This window comes from Drosophila albomicans, chromosome 3, assembly GCF_009650485.2.
Source record: "Drosophila albomicans strain 15112-1751.03 chromosome 3, ASM965048v2, whole genome shotgun sequence".
In the NCBI taxonomy this organism is placed as follows: Eukaryota; Metazoa; Arthropoda; class Insecta; order Diptera; family Drosophilidae; genus Drosophila; species Drosophila albomicans.
In genome coordinates this window covers 7234254-7257017 of record NC_047629.2, presented here as the reverse complement: position 1 = coordinate 7257017, position 22764 = coordinate 7234254, and the positions used below count along the sequence as shown (strand labels likewise).

At 41.3% G+C, this 22764-nt stretch overlaps 10 protein-coding genes across 10 annotated transcripts; 6 read left to right on the top strand and 4 right to left on the bottom strand.

Moving 5' to 3' along the window:
• The first annotated feature begins 15 nt into the window (after window positions 1-15).
• Window positions 16-836, top strand: LOC117572455 (39S ribosomal protein L41, mitochondrial). Its single transcript, XM_034255287.2, has one exon. The coding sequence runs from the start codon at window positions 150-152 to the stop codon at window positions 648-650; it is 501 nt and encodes a 166-aa protein (XP_034111178.1). The 5' UTR covers window positions 16-149; the 3' UTR covers window positions 651-836.
• LOC117572454 (serine/threonine-protein kinase fray2) lies at window positions 678-1567 on the bottom strand. Its single transcript, XM_034255286.2, is given in 3 exon segments — window positions 678-789; window positions 847-1298; window positions 1301-1567. Coding segments are annotated over 3 exon segments (711 nt in total). The 5' UTR covers window positions 1485-1567; the 3' UTR covers window positions 678-714.
• Window positions 1568-2074: 507 nt separating this feature from the next.
• Window positions 2075-3568, top strand: LOC117572451 (lipase 3). Its single transcript, XM_034255283.2, has 2 exons — window positions 2075-2212; window positions 2286-3568. Exons 1-2 carry the CDS (start codon window positions 2117-2119, stop codon window positions 3387-3389), a joined length of 1200 nt encoding a protein of 399 aa, XP_034111174.1. The 5' UTR covers window positions 2075-2116; the 3' UTR covers window positions 3390-3568.
• Window positions 3569-6101: 2533 nt separating this feature from the next.
• On the top strand, window positions 6102-11200 carry LOC117567098 (uncharacterized). The gene is made up of 8 exons (XM_034246877.2): window positions 6102-7142; window positions 7220-7524; window positions 7584-7742; window positions 7803-8168; window positions 8239-8329; window positions 8908-9734; window positions 9804-10171; window positions 10242-11200. Exons 1-8 carry the CDS (start codon window positions 6233-6235, stop codon window positions 11110-11112), a joined length of 3897 nt encoding a protein of 1298 aa, XP_034102768.1. The 5' UTR covers window positions 6102-6232; the 3' UTR covers window positions 11113-11200.
• Window positions 11201-11345: 145 nt separating this feature from the next.
• Window positions 11346-14543, bottom strand: LOC117567099 (nischarin). The gene is made up of 5 exons (XM_034246878.2): window positions 14153-14543; window positions 13943-14059; window positions 13641-13874; window positions 11745-12603; window positions 11346-11688 (listed from the first exon to the last, which is right to left on the bottom strand). The coding sequence occupies exons 1-5, from the start codon at window positions 14246-14248 to the stop codon at window positions 11543-11545; spliced, it is 1452 nt and encodes a 483-aa protein (XP_034102769.1). The 5' UTR covers window positions 14249-14543; the 3' UTR covers window positions 11346-11542.
• Window positions 12687-13584, bottom strand: LOC117567101 (ankyrin repeat and LEM domain-containing protein 1). The gene has a single exon (XM_034246881.2). It carries the CDS (start codon window positions 13501-13503, stop codon window positions 12772-12774), a length of 732 nt encoding a protein of 243 aa, XP_034102772.1. The 5' UTR covers window positions 13504-13584; the 3' UTR covers window positions 12687-12771.
• Window positions 14544-14777: 234 nt separating the features above from the next.
• Window positions 14778-17251, top strand: LOC117567100 (Golgi pH regulator). Its single transcript, XM_034246880.2, has 7 exons — window positions 14778-15092; window positions 15156-15426; window positions 15490-15715; window positions 15779-15963; window positions 16018-16199; window positions 16262-16447; window positions 16508-17251. Exons 1-7 carry the CDS (start codon window positions 15051-15053, stop codon window positions 16784-16786), a joined length of 1371 nt encoding a protein of 456 aa, XP_034102771.1. The 5' UTR covers window positions 14778-15050; the 3' UTR covers window positions 16787-17251.
• Window positions 17252-17755: 504 nt separating this feature from the next.
• Window positions 17756-18653, top strand: LOC127565699 (pyruvate carboxylase, mitochondrial-like). Its single transcript, XM_052005558.1, has 3 exons — window positions 17756-17775; window positions 18133-18382; window positions 18480-18653. The coding sequence occupies exons 1-3, from the start codon at window positions 17756-17758 to the stop codon at window positions 18651-18653; spliced, it is 444 nt and encodes a 147-aa protein (XP_051861518.1).
• Window positions 18654-18747: 94 nt separating this feature from the next.
• Window positions 18748-21360, bottom strand: LOC117569084 (transducin beta-like protein 3). The gene is made up of 2 exons (XM_034250099.2): window positions 21247-21360; window positions 18748-21183 (listed from the first exon to the last, which is right to left on the bottom strand). The coding sequence occupies exons 1-2, from the start codon at window positions 21270-21272 to the stop codon at window positions 18825-18827; spliced, it is 2385 nt and encodes a 794-aa protein (XP_034105990.1). The 5' UTR covers window positions 21273-21360; the 3' UTR covers window positions 18748-18824.
• A 156-nt stretch (window positions 21361-21516) lies between these two features.
• LOC117569085 (proteasome subunit alpha type-3) lies at window positions 21517-22663 on the top strand. Its single transcript, XM_034250100.2, has 3 exons — window positions 21517-21677; window positions 21738-22306; window positions 22368-22663. The coding sequence occupies exons 1-3, from the start codon at window positions 21657-21659 to the stop codon at window positions 22537-22539; spliced, it is 762 nt and encodes a 253-aa protein (XP_034105991.1). The 5' UTR covers window positions 21517-21656; the 3' UTR covers window positions 22540-22663.
• Window positions 22664-22764: the final 101 nt, after the last annotated feature.

Below are 22764 nucleotides of genomic sequence, written 5' to 3'. Positions count from 1 at the left end.
GTATCGATACTTAGTCTAGGCATACGTGCTGCCGGACTTCGTTTTGTCTGTAGTTGGATTGGCAGCACTATCATCAGCTGTTCGTTGTCTTTGCGCTCAGAGCTAAAGTTGTTATTCAACAAGCCGATTAAAAACAGTGCCAATTAATAATGCAAAATTGTATAAAACTTTTGCCCCTGGCTCTCAAGTGCCAACAGCGCACCATCAGCACAACAGCGCAATTGGCCGGAAAGCGTAACTTCCGTAAATTTAATGTCTACGGCAAACGTGGAACACGTGTGGTCAAGGAAGCCCAGCAAACGCTTGCTAATCCGCCGGTGGCTATTCATAAACGTGGCGTTCGCGACACAGGCATCACAGTGAACGGGCAATATGTAGAGATTCAAGAGAAAATTCCCGACATCATTGTACCAGATCTGACAGGCTGCAAATTGAAGCCATATGTATCATACAAGGCGCCTGAAGTAGTACAATCTGAGTTCACCAGTCTGGATCTCTTCAATGCTGTATACTCGCAGAAGATTATCGAAGATTTCAAAGCCGGTAAGCTACAGGCCGATGGCAATGCAGCGGAACCCTCGCCCAATGAGCAACTTACGCCGCAGGAAGCATTGCAACGAGCTCGCAAAACGGGGAGTGATATATTTTAGTAATAGTCTTAAACGATTCATTTAATATGCTATACCAATTAAATACAAGTTGAGCGACTAAACACTAAATGTACTTTCGTCGATAATTGTATAGTTTTCGCAGCCACTTCTCCGCTTTCACTTCAGAATCGCCCAAAAACTGCAAGAAATAAAGCAAAAATAAAATATACGTATATTAAAAATCAACTCAACTCACATTTGGATGAAAAATTTCGTCTTCATTAAGGGGTTGGGCTTCTATGGGTTTGGGTACAATAACAGTTTGTTTATTTAGATCTATAATCACTTTCTCCTTCTCGGGTGCCTCACGATCTCGTGTGCTAAAGAATGCTGCCGGCTTAAATGCATCCTCGTCTATAGTTTCCAGTGCCTTCTGCACCTTGACATCCAGCAAGTCTATGGGTTTAACAACAGTAGATGTCGATGTAGTCGTGGCCTGACGAGAAGTGCTCTCCGAACTGGGAGCTCTTGTTGTGCGCTGCGATTCCGATCTGGATTTTGATTTTCGAGAGTCATATTCCCGGCTTTTACTTTGACGACTCCTAGAGCTGCTGCGTGAACTCTCTGGTGTTGTGCTACGGGATGTGCTACGGCTGCTGCTGCGGCTGTGTCGATATTTTTTGGATTTCTTGGATTTCTTCTTTTCGATTTAGATCTGTTCCTGCTGCTGCGTGAGGGAGATTTCGATTTGGACCGATAACGTTCTCGTTCCCTCTCCCTCTCTCGGTCTCGATCTCTGTCTCTGTCACGATTCCTGTCGCGGTCTCGATCACGGTCCCTAATCCTGTCCCGATCTCTATCTCGATCACGTTCCCTGTCTCGTCTATCACGCATTATATCTATATTTTATAGCTATCTTTTCTGTTGTACAAAAAATGCGTCTGTCTAATCTAATTGCCTTCCTGTGTGACCGTATCTCGAAGATTAAAACATACCACTTTTGTTGCCATAATAAGAAAATTGGCATATCGATGTCAAATGATTTTCAGTGAATACATCAAGACACTTTAATAGTGTTTTTATAGTGTATGATTCATAAAACAATACTAATAATAAGATAATCAAAAATTGGTAACTTTCCGGACCCAGAACTAATGCAAAGTAATGTTACGACTGGTAACGCCACTAAATTAAGCAACTTTAATCACAAATATGGCAACGCCAAAATTGTTCGTTAAATAATTCAAAAACAAGTTTGATTCCTAGAAATTAAATAATTAAAAGAACCGAACCTTATCAACTATCGCACACCTGTACTAGTCAAATCATGGTGAAGAGGTTTTTCCAACAAATCATTTCTACAAATAATAAATCAATCGTCTTAATCTTCGGACGCTTATCATTATTTTGATTGAAACTTTAAGCATTATATATTGGTCGATATAACACACAGGGGGTATATAAATGAATGCACAATTCACTAAGATCGCAATTTAGTTTTTGCAGTCCATAGGGTTGTGCTTAATATGTGGCTCTTTCGATTTGTGGTAGCTCAAGTTTTGTTGGCTTGCATAGCCATGGCCTTGCCTGCTGACGTCGGGCGAAGCAGTTCAACAACAACGGTAATCATTAGAAAATACAGAATTGGTAGAATATAGAGTGTTAATTATCAGATTTATTGCTGTATTGCATCAGGTATCTCTTGTGAAGCAGTTTGGCTATCCCATTGAAGAGCATGAAGTGCAAACATCTGATGGATACATTCTTACCATGCATCGCATTCCCTACTCTAAGCACACTGGCTATACGGGAAAACGTCCAGTGATATTCCTCATGCACGGTTTGTTGTGCTCCTCATCCGATTGGGTTCTAAGCGGACCCGACAATGGCTTGGCCTTCATTCTGTCCGACCTTGGCTATGATATCTGGATGGGCAACGCTCGCGGCAACACATACTCTAGACGACATGCTTCGAAGACTCCATTGCTGCAGCCATTCTGGAACTTTGAATGGCATGATATTGGTATCTACGATTTGCCCGCCATGTTAGACAACGTATTGTACCAAACTGGCCAGGATCAATTGCAGTATATTGGCCACTCTCAGGGAACAACTTCATTCTTTGTGCTTAATTCTATGATTCCGCGTTTCAAAAGTCGCATACGCTCGGCTCACTTGCTCGCTCCGGTCGCCTGGATGGGAAATGCTGAGAGTCCATTGGCCAAGGTCGCTGGTCCACTGTTTGGACAGCCAAACGCATTGGTTGAGCTTTTTGGCAGTGCTGAATTCTTGCCAAGTTCAAAGGCCATGGAGCTGATGGGTTCGCTCTTGTGCCGCGATGAAGCTATTTCTCAAGTGATATGCTCAAATGTGCTCTTCATGTTGGGCGGCTGGGATTCTCCGTATTTGAACACTACACTGATTCCCGAAATTATGGCCACGACGCCAGCTGGTTGCTCAATCAATCAAATGTTCCACTATCTGCAGGAATACAACTCCGGAGACTTCCGTCAATTTGACTATGGCTCAGTGAGAAACAAGAAGGAGTACGGAAACAAGAACCCTCCAGATTATGATGTGGAAGGAATTGATGTTCCCATATATCTATACTACAGTGATAATGACTATTTTGCCAGTCTTATTGATGTCGATACACTGCGTCGTACCATGAGTCCTTCATCTCTTAAACGTTCCTATCGCATGCCAGAGGTAAAATGGAATCACCTGGACTTCTTATGGGGTCTCAATGTCAAAGAGATACTGTATAATACGGTTATCGATGACATTGTTAGTGCGTAATTCGGCAGAGAAAAAAGCAACTCAACACAAATAAAGAAAACACTTGTGATAACTAGCATATGCCTCTTATCTGAGCATGATTTACATTCATGACATGAGTTTCCGTACTATTTATACACTTGGTAATTTTAAGTAGCTTATTAAACGGTCGTAAATTAAATTGAAATTCTTTGATAACATTTCAACATGCTAAGGACCCTCTTGGGGGCTATTTTATCAGATTCGTGCACTGGCTAATTAGGAAACGTGTCATAAACTGTAATCAAATAATAAACAACTCAATAATAACGACAAATTATAATTGAATCATTACCAATGGTTAACAAGTGCTATGATAATAAACCTCATAGCGTCGGAAGATGTTACTATTACTATTGATGAAAGCGTATGTACGTACATATAATACATACATACATATGTATGTGCTTTTAAAAAATATAGATATCTTGATTTAAATTTGTAGTTGTAGTAGAAAATTGAAAAAGCTACAGTCGAGTGTGCTCGACTGTGAGATAACCGCTACTCTTAGTAAAAACAGTGATGTAATAATTTTAAAATATACTAAATTAATATACCGCACAAATATCAAAAATATACCGAAGGCTATGGTACTTACTACATTCAAATATGTATGCAAAACATGCAAAGTTGTGAACAAAAGCCACTAAAACCCACAGTAAGTATTTCTTAAATAATAACATTTACAATTTTTGTCTGATCGCAACCAAATTATAAATACTGCAGTTATTATTGTACGTGACAAAAGACATATAGTATCTAGTTTCAAAATTCCGCATGTTATTTGCATGGCAAATATTTTAAACAAACTTTGTCTGTTTGCAAAACATAACAAGTGCTGCCGAAATATGTATATACTATATCGTTTCGTCTACTGACGCTGATCAAGAATATATATATATGGGTAATTCCATGACGGAATTTGTCCCGTGGGAGACTCTTTACATTGAAAATAACATAAACTGAAACACTTTTAAAAATTAGAAAAGTTTATTTTTATAGCTCTAGACAAGTACTTTAATTAGAGCTAAGAATGGTTTTGGAATTTTCTTTCTGTTTTGTTTTCTGTTGTGATATTTCCAAAAATTAACCAATTCGTACGTACAACCAAAAAATTAACGAATTATATATTTTATCGTAAAACAGATGAAGTTCCTAAAATCAATCATAGCTCTAAATATAACGCTTATCTAAAGCTTTAAGAATAACATTCACTTATTTTTAAAATTGTTTCAGTTTATGTTATTTTCACTGCAGTGCACTGTAAAAAGTCTCGCACGGGACAAATTTCGCCATGGAATTACCCATATGTACTTTATAGGGTAGCAGATGACTCCTTCTATCGGTTACATCCCACACGCATAAAGTTATGATACCCTTCTAACCTATAGATAGCGAATGTAAAAGTCTCTATAAATCTAACAAGTAAAATCTACGGTCAAAATGTGACTGTGAGATGCTCTCATTATTATTGACGTGTCAACTTACTCTGCATTCTTGATCTGGGTTTGGTTCTTCACATACATATACATATAAGAAAATGTCGATTGAAATTTAATTAAAAAAAACAACTTAATATTTCAAAGTCCAACCAAACACATTATTATTATTTTTTTATTAAAAATAATAACGAAATTATAACTGTTACCTAACTGGGCAACTTAATCAAATCAGAAATAATAAACAGAAAATTAATTATATCAGCAGCACATAATAAATATAAAATAAATAAAGATTTTATAAATTGAACCTAAGGATTTACGAGAAATTTATGTATAATTATGTTGGTAAATATTAGGTCAAGACCCAAAGACATTATTTAGATGAATATTTGACGAATGAATAATTTCACATTTCACTGAGTGACTTCCGTCTGTTGTCGCATGCGAATGCGTTACATTTTTATACCCTTTCACCCTTTGGGTAGCGGTATTATAACTTTGTGCCGGCAGGAAATGTATGTAACAGGTAGAAGGAGACATCTCCTACCCTATAAAGTATATATATTCTTGATCAGCGTCAACAGCCGAGACGATCTAGCCATGTCCGTCTGTCTATCTGTCCGTCTATCCGTATGAAACACTGGATCTCAGGGACTATAGAGGCTACAGATAGAGCTATAATTTTTTGTTATGTTTGCACGCAGATCAAGTTTGTGTCACGCCCACGTCCGCCCCCGCAAATCAACAAAAATCGAAAAACAATTTTAAAGCTAGAGTCGAATTATAACTATAGTAGTTGTAATTCCTGAAAATTTGGTTGCGATCCGATAAAAATTGTCGAAGTTATTAAAGAAATACTTTTGTATGGACAAAAACGCCTACTCGCTAGGGGGTCCTCGTTGCTTTGGCTGACAACTTAATATATTGTGCCGTCTATGGTATATTTTGAACATAGTACAAATTATACCATACGGTTTTTAGTAATTTGTACTATTTTGGTATATTTTAAGAATATCGCAATATTTTTCTTTTATTCGAAATGGGTAGCGCAGTCGAGCACTCGACTGTAGCTTTCTTACTTGTTTTTTAATGGAACTTTTTCTATGTAAAATGGCATTTGAAAACACAACATTATTCTTCATGCGTTTCAAATGTAAAATATCGACCATCACTTATCGGAATATATTCAACTATCCCTTTAAACTGCATATAAATTTCGTTGGTATATTCCACGAGATTTCGATGGGATTTTCACGTTGGTCACACTAACCACGCAGGTATATGGACGGTACAGCCGCGACGAAAAAAAGAATTGTCTTTTCTAATAGACATAAAATTGTAAATAAGTAGCTCCGCAAAAGAAACCGGAGTGCGTGCGTGAAGATGTCGCGCGTAACTAGAAGTGATATTTCACTCGATATGGAGATATGGGTGGAGGAGTTATCGCCAGCGCAATTGGCGTACTATGAGAAAATAACCAACGAGCACAATGCGGTGAAAAATGCGCTGAAAACCGCTGTCAATGCAAATGAGGGTAAAGAGCTCTTCAATGGTCAGGTGTTCCAAGCCTACTCGTTTAAAGGCAAAGTGCTTCAGGAGCTTAAAGAAGCCACGTTGCCCAAAAAGCCGCCAAAAGCTATTGAAACTCCGCCCTCGGCCCCCGTTGCCCCCACAACCAGCGGTGGAACTGGGAGAGGACGTGGACGACCAAGAATTTCATCGAACATTGCATATTTGGAGTCATCCGACGAGGGTGATGACGACGTGCCGCTAGCCAAACGTTTGGCACTTTCAGCTGGCAAAAAAGCGGTAGCTGCAGCCGCTCCAAGCACGAGCAGCTCCAAGCCTGGTCGAAAACCAGCAGCCGCTGCTGCATCACCAACCGGGAAGGCATCGCCGCAGCTAAAGAGTGGCAAGGGCTCGGGATCGAGTGGCAAGGCATCAGCAGGTGGCGAGGCACCACCCAAAAACTTTCGGCCCGCGGAGGTTAACTCTGTGGGTGGCCTGGTCGTGGGTAGTAACGATGATAGCAGTGGCAGTGGCAAGGATGGTAAAGATACCAAGGATGGGAAGGATACCAAGATGCAGGGCAAAACATATCCATCATTGGTTGTACTGGCCAAGCCATTCCTCAAGATCAAGGACATGGCAGCGACACGTAGCAAGCTCGATTCAAAGGTTAAGCTGGTGCTAATGCTAACACCCAACAAGTTCTGTGAGTGGTTACTGCAAGAGGGTTTGCTGCGTTCACAGCAGCACTGCATCAATCATCGCAATAACGAAATGAAGCTGGGTAAGTGTATTCCTATTGTTAAATATAGTTTCAATACACTGGGTGCAATTAATCATTTCACATACTTTTGCATACAGGTGTCTACTCTGATATCAGCAAGTTTCCATACACAGGAGGCTATGTGTGGATTAGCGATTGTTGTCCATATCGATTTGTATCTGTATTCAATAACTCCATGTTTGAAGGCGCCCAGCATCCACCAACATTTTTGCTAAAACTCATCTATCACTGGGCGTGCCAGACTAGCATCCAGAACGTAGTGCAGTGGGTTAAGGTGGACAGCGTCTACATCAAAGGCATTTATACCTGGCTGCGAGCAATTTGCACCTTGGCCGTGCATCAAAAGTGCAAAAAGCTCGGCGGTCCCGGCAAGTTTGTGGAGGTAAATACCGCATTTTCTACTTTAAAAATTGTTTATTTATCTCTCTGCTTGTCCCGCAGGTGGGTGTCATCTCGTTAGGCACAACTTCCCAGGACGGCGCACAACGTCAGGTGAAAGTGGAAGTCTTAGGCGTATACGATTATGCCGATAAATCGATTAGACTGCGAGCCGTAGAGCCAATTACAGATGGCGATCGCAACTATAAGAAACGTTTCCAGGTACGCATACGTTTGGATACAATCGATTCGAATCGATAAGAACCCGTTAAATATTTACAGGCCATATTGGAGCCTCTGTCCCGATGGGTGCATAAGGACAGCACAATTTGCATTGACTTAACCGTGGACAAGATTACACTCTTTAGCATGGGCTTTAAAAATATTGTACAGGCAGCAGCCACCGACAATGCAGCAAAGCACAATAATTCGGCTGTCATGGAATACCTGCGTCGCATTGTGCCACGCATGTTCCAAAACACATTGTCACTTCTTTCTCGTCAGATGATCCAGCAGTTCCTCGATGAACTCGTTTGGCGCGAATCTTTTGGCACATACGCCCTGCAAGCCTTCAACACTATCATCACTCACATAGCCGACCAGACTCGTGTTACAACCAATGAGACAATAACTCAGCGTCTCTATCAGGTTAGTGTATATAATTAATATTAAATAGGGAGTGATTGAAAGCTATATATGATTAATTTATTATTTATAGGTTGCAACGAATCCGTTTAAGGACTGGAGCGTACTGCCACCAAATTACAAGGAGACACCAGCCAATGCTACACCGAAACGCCTTAAGAAACGTTAGTAAATGATTGCTAGTTAGTATATAGGCCGTGATTAGTCATAATAGTCTAATTTAGTTATAGGACAGCTAATGAAAGCTGTAAGAAATGCCAAACCCGAATTATATTGTATCTGACTGAACGTTTTGTCACTCCAAAACTCATGTATCTTTTTGTTTTTGCATCAACATCGAATGTTAATGAAACTACGTACATTGTAATTTTCTAATTTTTATTAAGTGTGTCCACATAATATTACTCGTGATATATTTCAGTGAATCAGCTTTTAAAAACTGAGCTTAACATATAATTTTACATTTGGCATTCTTCAAATGTGTTAACTTGTTCTAAAAAAAGAAAGAAAAAAACAGACAAATTAAATAAACAAATTATAAAACTGAAACTCTGTTAAATCTGAAACATTTTTTTATTTATTAACATATGATTATGATTTTTGGAGTGATAAAACGTTATTGGCATTGAGGTAAAGTTAGCAAGTGAATACTCATTTAATTGGTCCTCGATCAATCGACAGAATGTTAGCTGGCTGTTGAAGATACCTTACAAAATCATACAATATTTGTCTTTACTTACAGCCATCAGCGATTCGGATTATTTGAGTAGCTCTAAGGAATATTCCAGTAAAGTGAAGAAAGAAAAAGAGAGAGAAAAGGATATTTTGCCAGCGGGCAGCAAACGTCGTGGCACTGTCAGTACGCCCCCGCCAGCCGCTGCGCCGAAAAGTGCAGTAAAGTCAAGTGCAAGCACTTCCAAGACGATTACGAAACCGACACCCTCAAAGGCAGTTGCACCCGTTGCACCACCAGTCAAGATGCCGATCAAGAAATCGAAGGAAACAAAGGAAGAAAAGGCTCCTGTTGTTATCAAAAAGGAGGAGGATGAGCTCAAGGGCTTGGAGGAGCTCTACTATGGCATAAGCGATGGTACCGAAGAGTTCTTTGAGCATTTCCCATACAGCTCACCACGGTCAAATCCAGCTGAGCTAACCAGAACAGTTGAGTGCCCGATTTGCCTAAACGGCGACGCCTATGACTCCAATGAAAAGTTACAGACGCATCTAGTGTCGCATATCTCTCCAGAGGGCAAACAGCATCAATTTCAATGTTTGTTCTGCTTGGAGAAACATGCTACAGAATCTGTGCTGGCCAAGCACAATCAGATCATGCATCCCACCGAAACCAAGACGGATGGATCTCCATCGTACTATTGCTTGATTTGCCAGCAGCGACACAATTCATTGCATCTGCTCACCGCCCATTTGCAGAAGGTCCACAGCACCTTGGAGCTGCCCTATTGGTGTCAAGCATGTGGATATCGCTCCTCGTCACATCGTGACTTGGTTCGCCATTTCTATGACGAGCACAAGAATCAAAACTTCTTGCAGTGTCCTTACTGTCTTGATGTAAGTTTTGCTACAATTATAAATGGCTTAATCAGTTAATCATTCCAATAATTCTCACACTATGCGCAGATCTTTTACTTTACCCATAAGGGCAAGGTCAACCAGTTGCGAGTTGAGCATTACTTTATGCATTTGGATGGACATGTTAACCAGCGAGATCCAGCGCTTAATTGTCAGAAATGTTCTCTGAGATTCTTGGAGAAGGGCGATCTAAAACAACATACAGTGATGCACCACATCAGCATGACCAAGACGAATAAACCAGTTCGTATGCTGCTCAATAATTCACTGCTTATTCCGCCGCCAAAGGTTCGCACGCATCATCGCGAGCAGCCTCCATTCTCAACACACAAACGGCCCGTATTCTTCGCATTCTTGGAAGGCAAAACCTGTGCGGAGTGCAATACTGACTTTGCCAGTGAAGAGACCCATTACACGTAAGTGGGAAATTGTGAACAATCTAATAACCATGAATTACTCATTTGTACTTTTTTATAACTCTAACAGCGGTTGGTTGCATTGCGTCAAGTGCAATTATCAGACTTGTTGTGAACGCGCCCAGTTTCGACATGGTGTCGACTGCAATGGTAACTTTGTGGATGCCATGGAGGTGAACATGTTGCAGGAGATGCACTGCATTTGCGGCTTTGCGACTAGCAATGGAAACAAAATGGCTCAACATTTGGCCAACTGTGGTTTAAGCACCTGTTATCCCAGTTTGGAGGCGGCTAACGAAAATGCTGTCAAACGTAATATGCTGGACATGTTGGGTCTTGTGCGACGCGACGGTGAATCATCTGGCGAAACTGCGGATATGGGAGATACTGTCGACGAGCCCATGCCCGAAGAGGATGAGGAGCAACAGCCACAACAGTCAGAGCACCATGTACAGCAGCAACATCATCATGTGACGGCCCTAGACTCACAAGTTGCTATGCATACCGACGCGCAACAGCAGCAAAGTTACATGACCTCTCAAGTTGCACCTGAGCCGCAACCCGTGCCAGTGTCGCATTTGCCTGAACCGCAACCGGCACCCATACAATTTGGTGAAATGGAAGCAGCGCCCGTCATGCTGGATCCACAACAGGTGCAAGCGGCAGCCGACTATGCGCAGGTGTCCGTCGTGCAGCATCAACAGCAGCAGCAACATCATCATCATCAACAGCAGCAGCAGCAATATGGCATGGCAGGTTATGGGCCGAGCGCACTCTCCACCGACATTGACATGCCATTAATTGGGGAGTTGACTGAACCGAATGCGCCACCAACGCCACAGTTCCTGGGGGAGGTGCACACACCCATGTTTGATGCCGTGGCCGCTGCTGAGCAGCAACACTACCATGCCCAGCAGCAACATCATCATCATCCTCAATGATACAAAGGTAATGGGAAGATGAAACCACGCGATTACCCGTTGCAATGGCAGCATTATTAGCATTAAAATCATCTTATCAAAGCGCATTCATATACTTTAGTATGAGTATATATTACATTATAAATTTATAGATGAGCATTGAAATATTGCACAGTGAATATTGATTGACATTTGAAGGAATTAAACAACATAATAATACATACATACAAAAACAAAACATAAAATAAAACTGTAACTGTAACCACAATTTGAGTCTATCGCATCCTCATTTCCAAGGCTGATTTGCAAAGGATTTGTCAAAAAGATCGGACACAAGGAATATACTTTCTAATAGACTCGCGATGTGATTTAACAAATTGAACGTAAACTGTTGAGAAATACTTCTTCGTCTGAACAAGGTTTTTGTGATCTTTAGTCCTAAGGTTATTGGTCATTTTTGTTGTTGTCGTTGCTTCGATTTCAACAGTGCGGACAATACCAGAGCTGTGTCCATTTCTTGTTGAGTGCCGGGTTCGTTGTCCAATGAGATTTCAGCAGCGCGCTCATGGAAACGCGCAAAGACACGCGGGCGATAATCTACAAAAAAAAAGCGGCTTAGCCAAATGCAACATAAATATGATGAATATACTCACCCACACTACCTGCAAGCGGATTTCCAGTAAGCCGCAGGGTCTCTAAAAGGGGCAGATTGGCAACGTGATCAACTTCATCCAACTGCTCGATAAGATTGCAGCTCAAATCCAGATTAACTAACGAAAGTAGCTTGCGCAATCCGCTTAGTGATTTGATTTTGTTCTGCGAGAGCTTGAGAGTGACCAAATTGCCCATGGCCAGGTGCCAGTCGATGCATTCAGCTATCAAATTGCCTGACAACGAGAGCATCTGTAGATGCGGCAGCTCTGCGAGATTCTGAACGTTTCGTATGCGATTTTGTTCGAGCACAAGACGACGTAGTTTGGGTGCTGTTCGAACACTGCTATCGATTTGTGTTAGCAGATTGCCAGTCAAATCTAGTTCGCTTAGCTCATTCCAGGCATCTGTAGTGAGCAGTTCGTCCTCGCCATTCGAGGATGTTGTTAAATGATCCGGCAGAATGCTGGGCACATCACAAGCCTTGTGCAGATTGTCGCACAACAATACTTGATTGATATGTGTAATTGTTGTGTTGTGGACACAAATCGTTTGCAGGGTTGGCTTAAGCAGCTCAATGTCCACGATGTTTTCCGTTGAGAGCGCGGAGAATTTGAGCGTTTTGAGATTACGGAATGCATTTAAATTGAAGCTTAAGCGATTCGGAATGATATTGCTACGACCAATTGGCACATCCACCGTATTGTAGTCCTGTACAAAGCTGGTATTATCCTTGACGGGACTAACAACGAGCGCTGCCAGCTGTGTGCAAAAGTCCAGCACATGTGAGAAGTCAAATTTGCCTCCTTGCTCATTACTCGGCGGGCAGGGCAAAGCAAGGCGTTCACTAATGGCAAAAACCTGAAAAAAAATATTCAAGTATTGGGTTACTACCATTTTGTTAACGATGTTATGAAAGATTACAAGTAAAACCAAATAGGGAGTAAATTAATCAAGACGCAGAAATTAAAATTATTTACATATATAAAAGATTTTGTCTTATTTACAAGTAATTGATCTACATTATGACTATTGAGTATGACTGATTGATTTTTTCACTAGTTCCGGCTGAAGCTCGCACTCTTCGATCTTCATGTACATCGATAGCAGTCTTTGGAGTAATGCTACACCGAATTCCTTTCGCTGCTTGCTCGAAAACTTGCTAAGCGATGGACCGAAGTAAACTCCCAAACGTCTATTTGTCAAATGATTCATGCCCAGTGCTTCGATTATGGCCGCCTCTCGACTGTGCGCATCATTCGATGAAATGCCATGAAACCCACGCAACAATAAAACACCGCGTTGCTGTTGCCAAAGATGTACAATTAGTGCCAGCTTGGGATCCTTGGCCAGTACATGTGAGTTGGTCGCATGCAGCACTTTCTTCGCCTGCCGCAAGTGTGCATAAGGACGTGCTGCTTTCCCTTTGCCAACATAGAAAATTGCTCGCAGAAATGTAAGCCACACGTCAAGTGGATGCATAGATTTGGCTCGCAGCCTTAAACCCCTAGTTATGCGTGGATCCAACAGCAAATAGTTGAAGTAGCTACGCTTACTTTGATCATGCCGTCGATGCCATCGGCAATGCCGTTTGACAAGCTTGGAGAGTTTGTGAATACTCGCAAAGTTATGCTCCGAGTGGAGAGTTTTCTGCAATTCAGCGGAGAAACTTGTTTTGGGTGCGTGCAAATTTCCCAGTGAGTATTTAATGCCGCGAATTTGTATAAATTGCAGGAAGATAGAATTGCTTAACATAATCATCACTAATAAAACTTTAAATTTTGCACGACGGTATCAAGGTAAATACGTTTTCCAAAAATAATAACATTAAATTAAACAAAAATATTGAAGTGTCAACAAAAAATACAAAACTAGCTATTTACATCTATATGACTTACCTCTAGGGCCGATAAGTTGTACTCTTTTTTGGCACTTAGGAGTGCATCGCCGCTTTCATTGAACAGTTTGGCCAAATCCTGCAGCAGATATATGATGTCATATTTATTAAAGTCCAAGAATTCAGCGAGCAAACGTGGCAATTCATTGCGAAAATAAATGAGTAACTCCTGCAAATACGTTTCCAGTTGCTCTCGTCGCTGCTCCAAAAATGCGGGCTGTTTATTGCCCACTAGCTGCAAGGGCCCAAAAGATGCATCATATAAATAATAATTTGGGTTCAAGATTATTCTAGTGGGCGTACCTTCTTTGGCGGCAGCAGTTTTTTGCTGATCGATACCTCATCAACAAGTTTCTCATGCAGTTGAGAGAAATCCCGATAACGTCTCTCCACAAACCATTCAACATTTGCTACCCGCACCTATTTCGCAATGATAAATAAATAATAAACATAATTATAGAGCTTTATGTAGGCATTATTCATTGTTCTAAGCCTAAATAATTGATTACACACCTTGATGTCATAATATGTGATCCCTGCTGAGCTCTCGACGGAATATTTCGGAATCGTCACAGACGTTTCTTCATGTTGGCGATAATAACACGACATTTTGAACTGTGTTCTGAAATTGATGTTGTCAAAAACCAATGCACTTCGCACACAGATTACGTTATTAGCATGACTACTGATTTATTCTAATTCATGTCTAATAAAACCACAAAAAAAAAACTATTCTTTAATTTATTAATTATTGCATTTGTTGACGTCGAGGAACGTCGATGCACTATTAATGTATGGATGTTTATATTATTTATATTTGAGTGAATTAATAAATTATTATTATTTATTATTGACTAATTGGTCTTTAAGATAAACACAGACTTTATTAACACCTGTGTTGGGTATGACCACAAGCAGTGTTTCTAAAATATACGCTTTAATACCGATTATATTTACCAAAAAGATTTGTCATCTGGTATTATGTTGTAAAAAGGAGCGTTGCTTTAATCAGCTTTTTATTTGGTTTTTTAGTTTTTAAATAGTCACAATCTTGTTAAAAAGATTTTTTCAAACGCTTCCTTACGATTTCTGTTAAAAATATATATATTCTGAGAAATTCGAGATTAGAAAAAAAATTTCGAAATTTATTTAATACAGAATCGTTTACGGTCTCACTATGCCATGATGTTATTAATCGATGTTCGCATACATCGATAGTTTGTATGTCTGGCAACCTTAGGCATTATCGGCGTTTTTGTTTATATTGCTTGTTGGCAAATTCAATAGTAGAAGAGAGGAGCTCTGCGTTCAGGACTAAAGACGATCTATATTTAAGCAATGTCACTGCCCATACCAATGAGCATAGTAAAAATAACATTCAAACTATAATAACGCGTGAATCAGCCAGAAAATGGCTTTCCTGGGCGACTGTGTAATCGTGTTCGTCTCGCAGGTAAGCGGTCCTGTTTTTCGCTACAGCTTTTGTTATAATAGAATTGGACCTTATTTGTTGCAGATGGTGTTCTTTGCTGGTGGTTGGCTGTTCTTTAACAAGCAACTCTTTAAGCATTATGAGATACGCCACATATCCGTGCAGTTGATCTTCTCATCAACATTTGCACTTTCCGTGACTATGTTTGAGCTGATCATATTTGAAATTATAGACGTACTGGAGTCAAGTTCACGTTATTTTCATTGGCGTCTAGGTCTGACACTGCTATTATTCATGGTGACTGCTGTGATACCCATATATATTTGTTACTCTGTGATACACAGCATTTCCTTCTGTAAGAATGATATTTATTTGAGTCAGCAGCTTAAATAATATATGAGTATACATTTTTTTATAGTTTCCGATAGATGGGTTCGCATTTTGACAACTCTATGCTGGTTTATCTTCCTGTACGGTCTCTGGCGCATTGGTGAGCCCTTTCCATTACTAAGCGCCTCGCATGGCATCTTCACCATCGAGCAAGGAGTGTCTCGCATAAGTGTTATTGGCGTAACTGTCATGGCCATACTCTCTGGCTTTGGTGCAGTCAATTATCCCTATACCAGCATGACCTATTTCATCAAGTACATTACATAGTCTCAGCCGTTCCCTTATCGCCACTGCTAACATACGTGTATTTATTGCAGGCCTGTTTCACGTAATGACATCATCTGCTTTGAACGGCGTCTGGCGCTGACAGTTGATATGTTGACAGCAAAAAAGCGTCGCATTGCCATGGCTGTCTACAACTACAATAAACAGCATCCGACAAAGCCAAGAATTTGGGAAATTCTCACGTCGGCTGTGCAACGCACAACTAGCAATGGGGAGGGTGCGTAAATTTGTTGTTTTTTGAATATTTACTCAAAACCCATCATCCCTGCAGACATCAATCAACTAAAGCAGGAGGTGTATGGTCTAGAAGAATTGCAGCGATCGGTCTTCCTCGAGCTGAGTTCACTGAAAAATATGGAGGAACGTCAACGCTGGTCACAAACGCTGCAAGGCAAATACTTTAATGTTCTCGGACATTTCTTTAGCGTATACTGTGTCTACAAAATATTTATGGTTTGTTAACCTTCTTTCTCATCTATTTACAATTTGCTAATGACACCCAATATGTATTTCAGTGCTGTATTAATATAATATTTGATCGTGTTGGCCGCAAGGATCCAGTGACACGCGGCTTGGAAATAGCTGTCCATTGGTGTGGCTTTGATATAGATTTGGCATTTTGGAATCAGCATGTTTCCTTCTTGCTAGTCGGTTGCATTGTGGTCACCTCCATACGTGGCTTACTGTTGACGCTCACAAAGGTAAATACTTGTGCTTTATTTTTACCTCAACATAATTGACAAAATATAACTGTCTTGCAGTTTTTCTATCGCATATCATCGAGTAAATCGAGCAACATAATTGTCCTGATTTTAGGACAAATCATGGGCATGTATTTCTGCTCTTCTGTGCTACTGATGCGCATGAATATGCCAGCCGAGTATCGAGTGATCATCACCGAAGTCCTTGGCAATTTGCACTTTAACTTCTATCATCGTTGGTTCGATGTCATATTCCTGGTTAGCGCTCTGACCACAATTATCGTATTGTATCTATCTCGCAAGCCTGTGCGTGTGGAGACGGAGACTGATCTGCACTAAGAGATAAGTGAGCGAGAGAGATCATGACAGTGTATATGATAAGCTAGGCACAATTGGTTTAAAAAATCAGTCTAAAATAGCATAATTAATGCAAGCTTTAAGTTATATAGTTACATATTATATATATTATAAATCTATGTGCATCAGTGTGCATGTATTTAATTAAGTATCTTATGTATAACACAGCACAATAATCAAAGTTATGTCATCTTAAGTAAATCGAAGCAACGAACTGTTCAGATACACAAAATATTAATCTTTCAGCTGCGGGGGATGAATTTATCAAAATATATTCTACGACATTTGATCATGCAATAAGAAGGCGTTCTGAAAATTCCAATTCCATACTTGATACAATTCTTTGGGTCTTTACATTTCATCACTAAAATTATTGTAATGTTGCTATTACAATTTCCTTTTTCAATTTGTACATTTTTAGCGCAAATGATTTTCTATGCATTAATAATAAAAACGTATATGTACAAAATGTATATTTTTAAATTCAGCCTATCAGGCTACTTCTATTTAACGGTATTTATTCGTTTTGTCTACAGGACAAAATGCTCATGCATCGCCTCAAAGCAAATGAGGCGTATATGATTGGCTAGGATTTGCCGCCGGTGGAAGCATATTTAAGTATTCCCTAGATCATACGAGTGTGTAAGGAAAATAACATTGACGCTGTCCATCCTGGCTATGGCTTCCTATCAGAGCACAGTGATTTTGTTCAAGGTGTCATCGATGCTGGGATTTAGTTTATAGCTCCAAGTGGGTGACAAGATTGCAGCGCGTATAGCCGTAAGAAATAAGTACTGGCATTCTGTATTCCTCAAGAAATTCATTGAGAAGCTCCCATATCGAAGTGCAGATTTTAGGAGACAAGACAGGCGACATGTTTTTGAACGTTATTGCTCTGTGCAGCGCCGTCATCAAAAGGTTGTAGGACTACCGGTTGGGCTGAGAAACAAGATGACTGAGGCGGCTGTAAGGTTTGCCAAGCATATGGCCAATGAATGGCCGAAACTGTGAAGTTCCTCTGCGATGATTCCAGTCAGTTTTACTTCATCAAAGTGAATGCTCGATTGCAAGTTGAGCATACAATATTCGAGATCACTGGCATCGACCTGGAGCAGACACAAACCGTACTACCAAAGGCATGAACCTACAGGAAATAGGTTTGGTAAATCGATCGTCACATGAATGTTTTGAACAATGCAAGTTTCTTAAATGGTGTACTCGATGTTAAGCCTCATGTAATGGCAGGCCTGAAGCAGCTAGGTCCCTAACGACACTCGATTAATAATATGTATGTTATGTTCATAAATATTTTACAACTTCTCGCACAGACTGCTCGTGACAGCCATTTGGGAACAGCATCCCGAGCACACTTCGGGTGCTGGCATTGCCCAAGCCGACGCAGATATAGTTGACGTGGTCGTGGACTACATGTCGGACATGGCCTCGCAGCCCATTATGGCAGCTCTGGTGGCCTCGCTGCAGGGCGCTCTCAGACGCGAACACTCTAGGGACCTTTTGAGTACGCCACAACGATGCGTTCAGGCAACGCGGATGTGTACTTTAATGAAATTCTTGGTGGTCAGTACACAAATCTGCAATTTCAAGCACATATCACAGATCGCGACGTCGTATTGGCAGCTCTTTATCCAGAGGTAATTCTGAATATTGTTTACAGGAAATTCATGTGCATCCCAAGGCGAAGAAGGAGTTGAAATGTGAAGTGGGTGCTCCGATGCCCGATGATGTCATCGACATTCGGGTCAAAGTTGTTAAGAGGCCGCTCATTGTGTTGTCAGCGATGAAAATGGAAATGATGGCGCAGTCGTCAGTATCCGGTGTCGTCAAGTAATTGACAATCACGATGGGAATGAAGCTGGAAGGCAATCTAATTAAGAGAAGGGCAGCAGAAGCAGACTAAGGAATGATATTCAGTGCAATTTGGTTATTTTACAATACTCTGCTCAGAGTAAATAGTTTACTAAATTTTAGTTTATACTTAAACAGATTAGAAAACAGAAAGTTACATGCAGTTGACTATGAACTCCATGAACGCGAGGTCTTTGCTTAACTCAGACACACGCTTAAAGTGTCGTTGCACATAAGGCGTCAACACCTCGACAAGATTGCCGCTATTGTAGAGCTTGGCGGTGTTGTTGATCAACGCATCGCCCAGCAGATGCTGCAGCACCAGATTGGCAATCTGCGAGTGGCGCGAGTTAGTGCCCCAAGCCTTCACATGCTTCAGCAGCGCCAGTCGCTGATCCATATTCAGTTGATCCACAAGCTGACGTACAGCTGACGAATCTCGCTTGCGCACAAAGTTGCAAATAATGTCGTAGGAGGCTTTCGGCTTGTCTAAGGTTAGTGCTAGGATGAAAGCCTTTTCCAGCTGTTGCTGTGCATGCAGCAACGAGTGTAGGGTCTGCTCCTGCTGCAGCAATTCCTGTCGCTGGTCAAGCGCTTCATTTCGTACCGTTTCGGTGACATCGCCAAAACGTATTAGCTTTGAGTCAGCACCGCCTGTGTAAAAGAAACGATTGCTACCCGTAGAGACAGCCAACGACCAAACGCGATCCGTGTGCTCATCGAGCGACTGCACACAGATGTTCGTCTTAATATTCCACAGCTTTAGCAGGCCATCCGAAGCAGCCGACAATATGAATTTCCCATGATCGAGGAACTCGCAACGCAGTATCGTACACTCTTGCTCCAAGCGCTTCAGGCAACTGAAGTTGGCAATCGACCAAATGCGCAGACTGCAATCTGATGACGAGGTGAGGACAATTTGATCAACTGGCGAGAAGCGTACACACCACACACCCCTCGTGTGGCCACGCAACACTCCCAGCAAACTGTTTGTGTCCGCCGACCACAGCTTGGCCGTCTTATCCTGCGATGCTGTTGCCAAGATTTTGTTATTCAACGCAAACGTGACGCAATTCACCTCTTTGTCATGTGCCAGGGCGGCGTACTTAAGAGCAAATGCGTATGAGTTCTCCTCTCGCTTATCCCGTGACAGTTGCCACACTTTCATGCTGCCATCCTGACAGGCTGAGGCGAAGGCTGTGGCCCCATGGTGTGTAAAGGCCACCGACCCAATAGTCGATGTGTGACAGTTGCTCTGTTGCGTCAATGGCTGCAGATGACATGCAGTCTTGTGTGATAGCTTCCACAGATGAATGCTGCAGTCCTTGCCCACAGAAATAAGCAGATTGTTCGACGCCGCCAGTGACATGACCGTATCAGTGTGCCCTGTGATCAATTTACAGTTCATCTGCTGTTCGGTGTCATAAAGCTTAAAATGCTTGCTGTTGGTGGCGACGGCCAAGTAGCGATCATTGTCACCCAAGAAGCACATGTCCAATATCTCATCATTGTTACCCACCAGCTGCTTAACGAGCTCCACTTCAACACTCTTCGCATCGGCTCTTGCATCATAGATCAATATGTTTTGCTCGGTGGTGACAAGCGACAACTGTTGTTTGACAGCACAATAAAGTAGTCGACTAATCTCAAAGTCGGTCTTGATCTGCAGATCACGTATCTTCCACGTTTGCGCATCAATTTGCAGCAGTTTGCCATTCCGACATGCAGCAAGTAATTGTGCCCCATCGGCCAAATGCTGAACGCCCTCTAGCTCCTCGTAGAGTGGTATAACTTTCAGTTGATGCCAGCTGGATGATTGCTTCTCCAACTGCCAAACGATTAGTACCTTGTCGCGACTCACTGAGACCAGTTGGTTGCAATCCGCAGCAGCATTTTTGAAACTCAATCCAGTTACTTGGGAAATATGTCCGCGCATTTTATAGAGCAGTGACTTGGTGTCGTAGTCCCAACAGTATATGGTATTATCCGACCCAACCGCATAAATTTCGCGCTTCAAGGCGTTTGGATGGAAACGCAATAAAAGCGCTGGACCGGGAAAATCTTTGAGCGCACATAAACAACGATTAGTAGCAAAGTCCCATAAACGAAGAGTTGCGTCAGCACCGCCACTGCTGCAGATGAGCTTGCCGCATGAACTGAACTCAATCTGGACCACAGGACCTTTGTGTTGAGCCTTCCATAGCTTGATTAACTTCCCAGTGTTTAATTCCCACAATCGAAGCAATCCACTTCCATGTGCGGTAACCAAGTGCTCGAGTGATAAGGCAAAGCAGTAAATGTTGTCCTCCTCAACCTCAACGTCTTCGATCCTGGCATGTTTCTTATTTCCCTCCGTGTCCGTGCCTGCTCCATAACTGTTTACAATTTGCGATGTTGCGACGTCTACGCGATTGACAACATCGCCGTTTAAACAGTAAAGATATTGACCATCGTTGCTCCACGCTATGTCGTTTCCAGCATAAAAGTTCGTATAACGAGCCTCAGCCGCATAACTGAAAGTCATTGCAAAAAATATCACCAATTGAACGCCTTATGTAGATTTCAACGTGTTTTACCTCTTTTCAGCTACCTTTGCCAGCATATTTAATTGCGTTTTGTTTACAATATAAATACCGCGTGCATGATAATTTCAACTGACCAGTGTGACCGCAGTTTCAATGTAAAAAAAAAACCATTTTGCTATACAAAAAGCCATTTTGCTGACAAAATTATTACATGTGACATTTCAAATATATTCCAATATATAGAGAATACCCGAGTTGTTGGTGCTGTGAAAACAGGCTATAATAATATATACTTAAGAATTATTTGAATGTTCAACACTGACAAATTTTAAAAATGTGGCAACACTTCACATGAATTGTCAAATCAAAAGCCGTCAAATCATCGTCCCATAAGTAAGCAATTTTGCTTGATATAGTTTATTCGGATCTTTTGTTACAAACAAGGTTAATTCAAATACAAAATGAGCACAATTGGCACCGGTGTAAGTAAAATGTACTGATTTTCCCATAGACACCCACTATATAATAATTACTCTTCCTAGTACGATTTGTCTGCTTCGCAATTTTCGCCGGACGGTCGCGTCTTTCAGATCGACTATGCTTCCAAAGCCGTGGAAAAGAGCGGCACGGTAATTGGCATTAGGGGCATGAATTGTGTTGTGCTGGCAGTGGAGAAAATCATTACAGATCAACTCTATGAGCCGGATGCAGCCAGCCGCATTTTTACAATTGAGCAAAATATTGGCATGGCCATAGCTGGACTTATGGCCGATGGCAATTACATTGCTGATATTGCTCGCCAGGAAGCTGCCAATTTTCGAGGCCAGTTCCAACGCACAATACCGCTAAAGAATTTGTGCGATCGGGTCTCGGCCTACATTCATGCCTACACATTGTACAGTGCAGTGCGTCCATTTGGCTTGTCGGTCATATTCGCTTCGTGGAGTGAGACAGAAGGTCCTCAACTGTATAAGATAGAGCCATCAGGCACGTCGTTTGGCTACTATGCATGCGCCAGTGGCAAAGCCAAGCAACAGGCCAAGACAGAGATGGAGAAGTTCAAGTTTGCCGACATGACCACTGATGAGTTGGTCCGCAGTGGAGGAAAAATGTATGACAACCATTAATTTACTAACTATTTATTCAATTTGTTAATTTACCGTTGTTTGCAGCATTTACCAAGTCCATGATGAGCTGAAGGATAAAGATTTCCGCTACGAAATGGGCATTGTTGGCAAGGAAACAAACGGTATTCATCTCATTAACCCCGAGTCCTGGACCCAATTGGCTGTTGAAGCTGGCGAAGCTGCCAAAAACGCAGATGACAGCGAGAACGAAATATAATCTTGAAATTTACAATATGTACATTTGATTCTAAATCGGTTAATCATAAGATTTTCACAAAAAATACATATAATTCAGATAAAAACGGTCTGGGCGAATACATTTTGTATTTCTCAAGTTAAAATTGAATACAATTGTTTTATTTATGGACATTAACGATATAGTTTAATTCAAACATTTAGTAGTTTAGTAAATAAGAAAGCACTACCTTATATGGGCGAAACG

Coding starts and splice junctions, on each gene's coding strand:
- LOC117572455 (XM_034255287.2), top strand. CDS start 150: ATGCAAAATTGTATAAAACTTTTGCCCCTGGCTCTCAAGTGCCAACAG.
- LOC117572451 (XM_034255283.2), top strand. CDS start 2,117: ATGTGGCTCTTTCGATTTGTGGTAGCTCAAGTTTTGTTGGCTTGCATA. Junction 2,213..2,285: donor GAAGCAGTTCAACAACAACG/GTAATCATTAGA, acceptor GTATTGCATCAG/GTATCTCTTGTGAAGCAGTT.
- LOC117567098 (XM_034246877.2), top strand. CDS start 6,233: ATGTCGCGCGTAACTAGAAGTGATATTTCACTCGATATGGAGATATGG. Junction 7,743..7,802: donor ACTATAAGAAACGTTTCCAG/GTACGCATACGT, acceptor AAATATTTACAG/GCCATATTGGAGCCTCTGTC. Junction 8,169..8,238: donor TAACTCAGCGTCTCTATCAG/GTTAGTGTATAT, acceptor TATTATTTATAG/GTTGCAACGAATCCGTTTAA.
- LOC117567101 (XM_034246881.2), bottom strand. CDS start 13,503: ATGATTATGTTAAGCAATTCTATCTTCCTGCAATTTATACAAATTCGC.
- LOC117567099 (XM_034246878.2), bottom strand. CDS start 14,248: ATGTCGTGTTATTATCGCCAACATGAAGAAACGTCTGTGACGATTCCG. Junction 12,604..13,640: donor ACAACTTATCGGCCCTAGAG/GTAAGTCATATA, acceptor ATTTTTTTTCAG/GTTTTTGCCATTAGTGAACG. Junction 11,689..11,744: donor TCCGCTTGCAGGTAGTGTGG/GTGAGTATATTC, acceptor TTTTTTTTGTAG/ATTATCGCCCGCGTGTCTTT.
- LOC117567100 (XM_034246880.2), top strand. CDS start 15,051: ATGGCTTTCCTGGGCGACTGTGTAATCGTGTTCGTCTCGCAG. Junction 15,427..15,489: donor GATACACAGCATTTCCTTCT/GTAAGAATGATA, acceptor ATTTTTTTATAG/TTTCCGATAGATGGGTTCGC. Junction 16,200..16,261: donor GTGTCTACAAAATATTTATG/GTTTGTTAACCT, acceptor TATGTATTTCAG/TGCTGTATTAATATAATATT.
- LOC127565699 (XM_052005558.1), top strand. CDS start 17,756: ATGACTGAGGCGGCTGTAAG. Junction 17,776..18,132: donor ATGACTGAGGCGGCTGTAAG/GTTTGCCAAGCA, acceptor CTTCTCGCACAG/ACTGCTCGTGACAGCCATTT. Junction 18,383..18,479: donor CTTTAATGAAATTCTTGGTG/GTCAGTACACAA, acceptor TATTGTTTACAG/GAAATTCATGTGCATCCCAA.
- LOC117569084 (XM_034250099.2), bottom strand. CDS start 21,272: ATGCTGGCAAAGGTAGCTGAAAAGAG. Junction 21,184..21,246: donor GCAAAGGTAGCTGAAAAGAG/GTAAAACACGTT, acceptor AATGACTTTCAG/TTATGCGGCTGAGGCTCGTT.
- LOC117569085 (XM_034250100.2), top strand. CDS start 21,657: ATGAGCACAATTGGCACCGGT. Junction 21,678..21,737: donor TGAGCACAATTGGCACCGGT/GTAAGTAAAATG, acceptor TACTCTTCCTAG/TACGATTTGTCTGCTTCGCA. Junction 22,307..22,367: donor GTCCGCAGTGGAGGAAAAAT/GTATGACAACCA, acceptor CGTTGTTTGCAG/CATTTACCAAGTCCATGATG.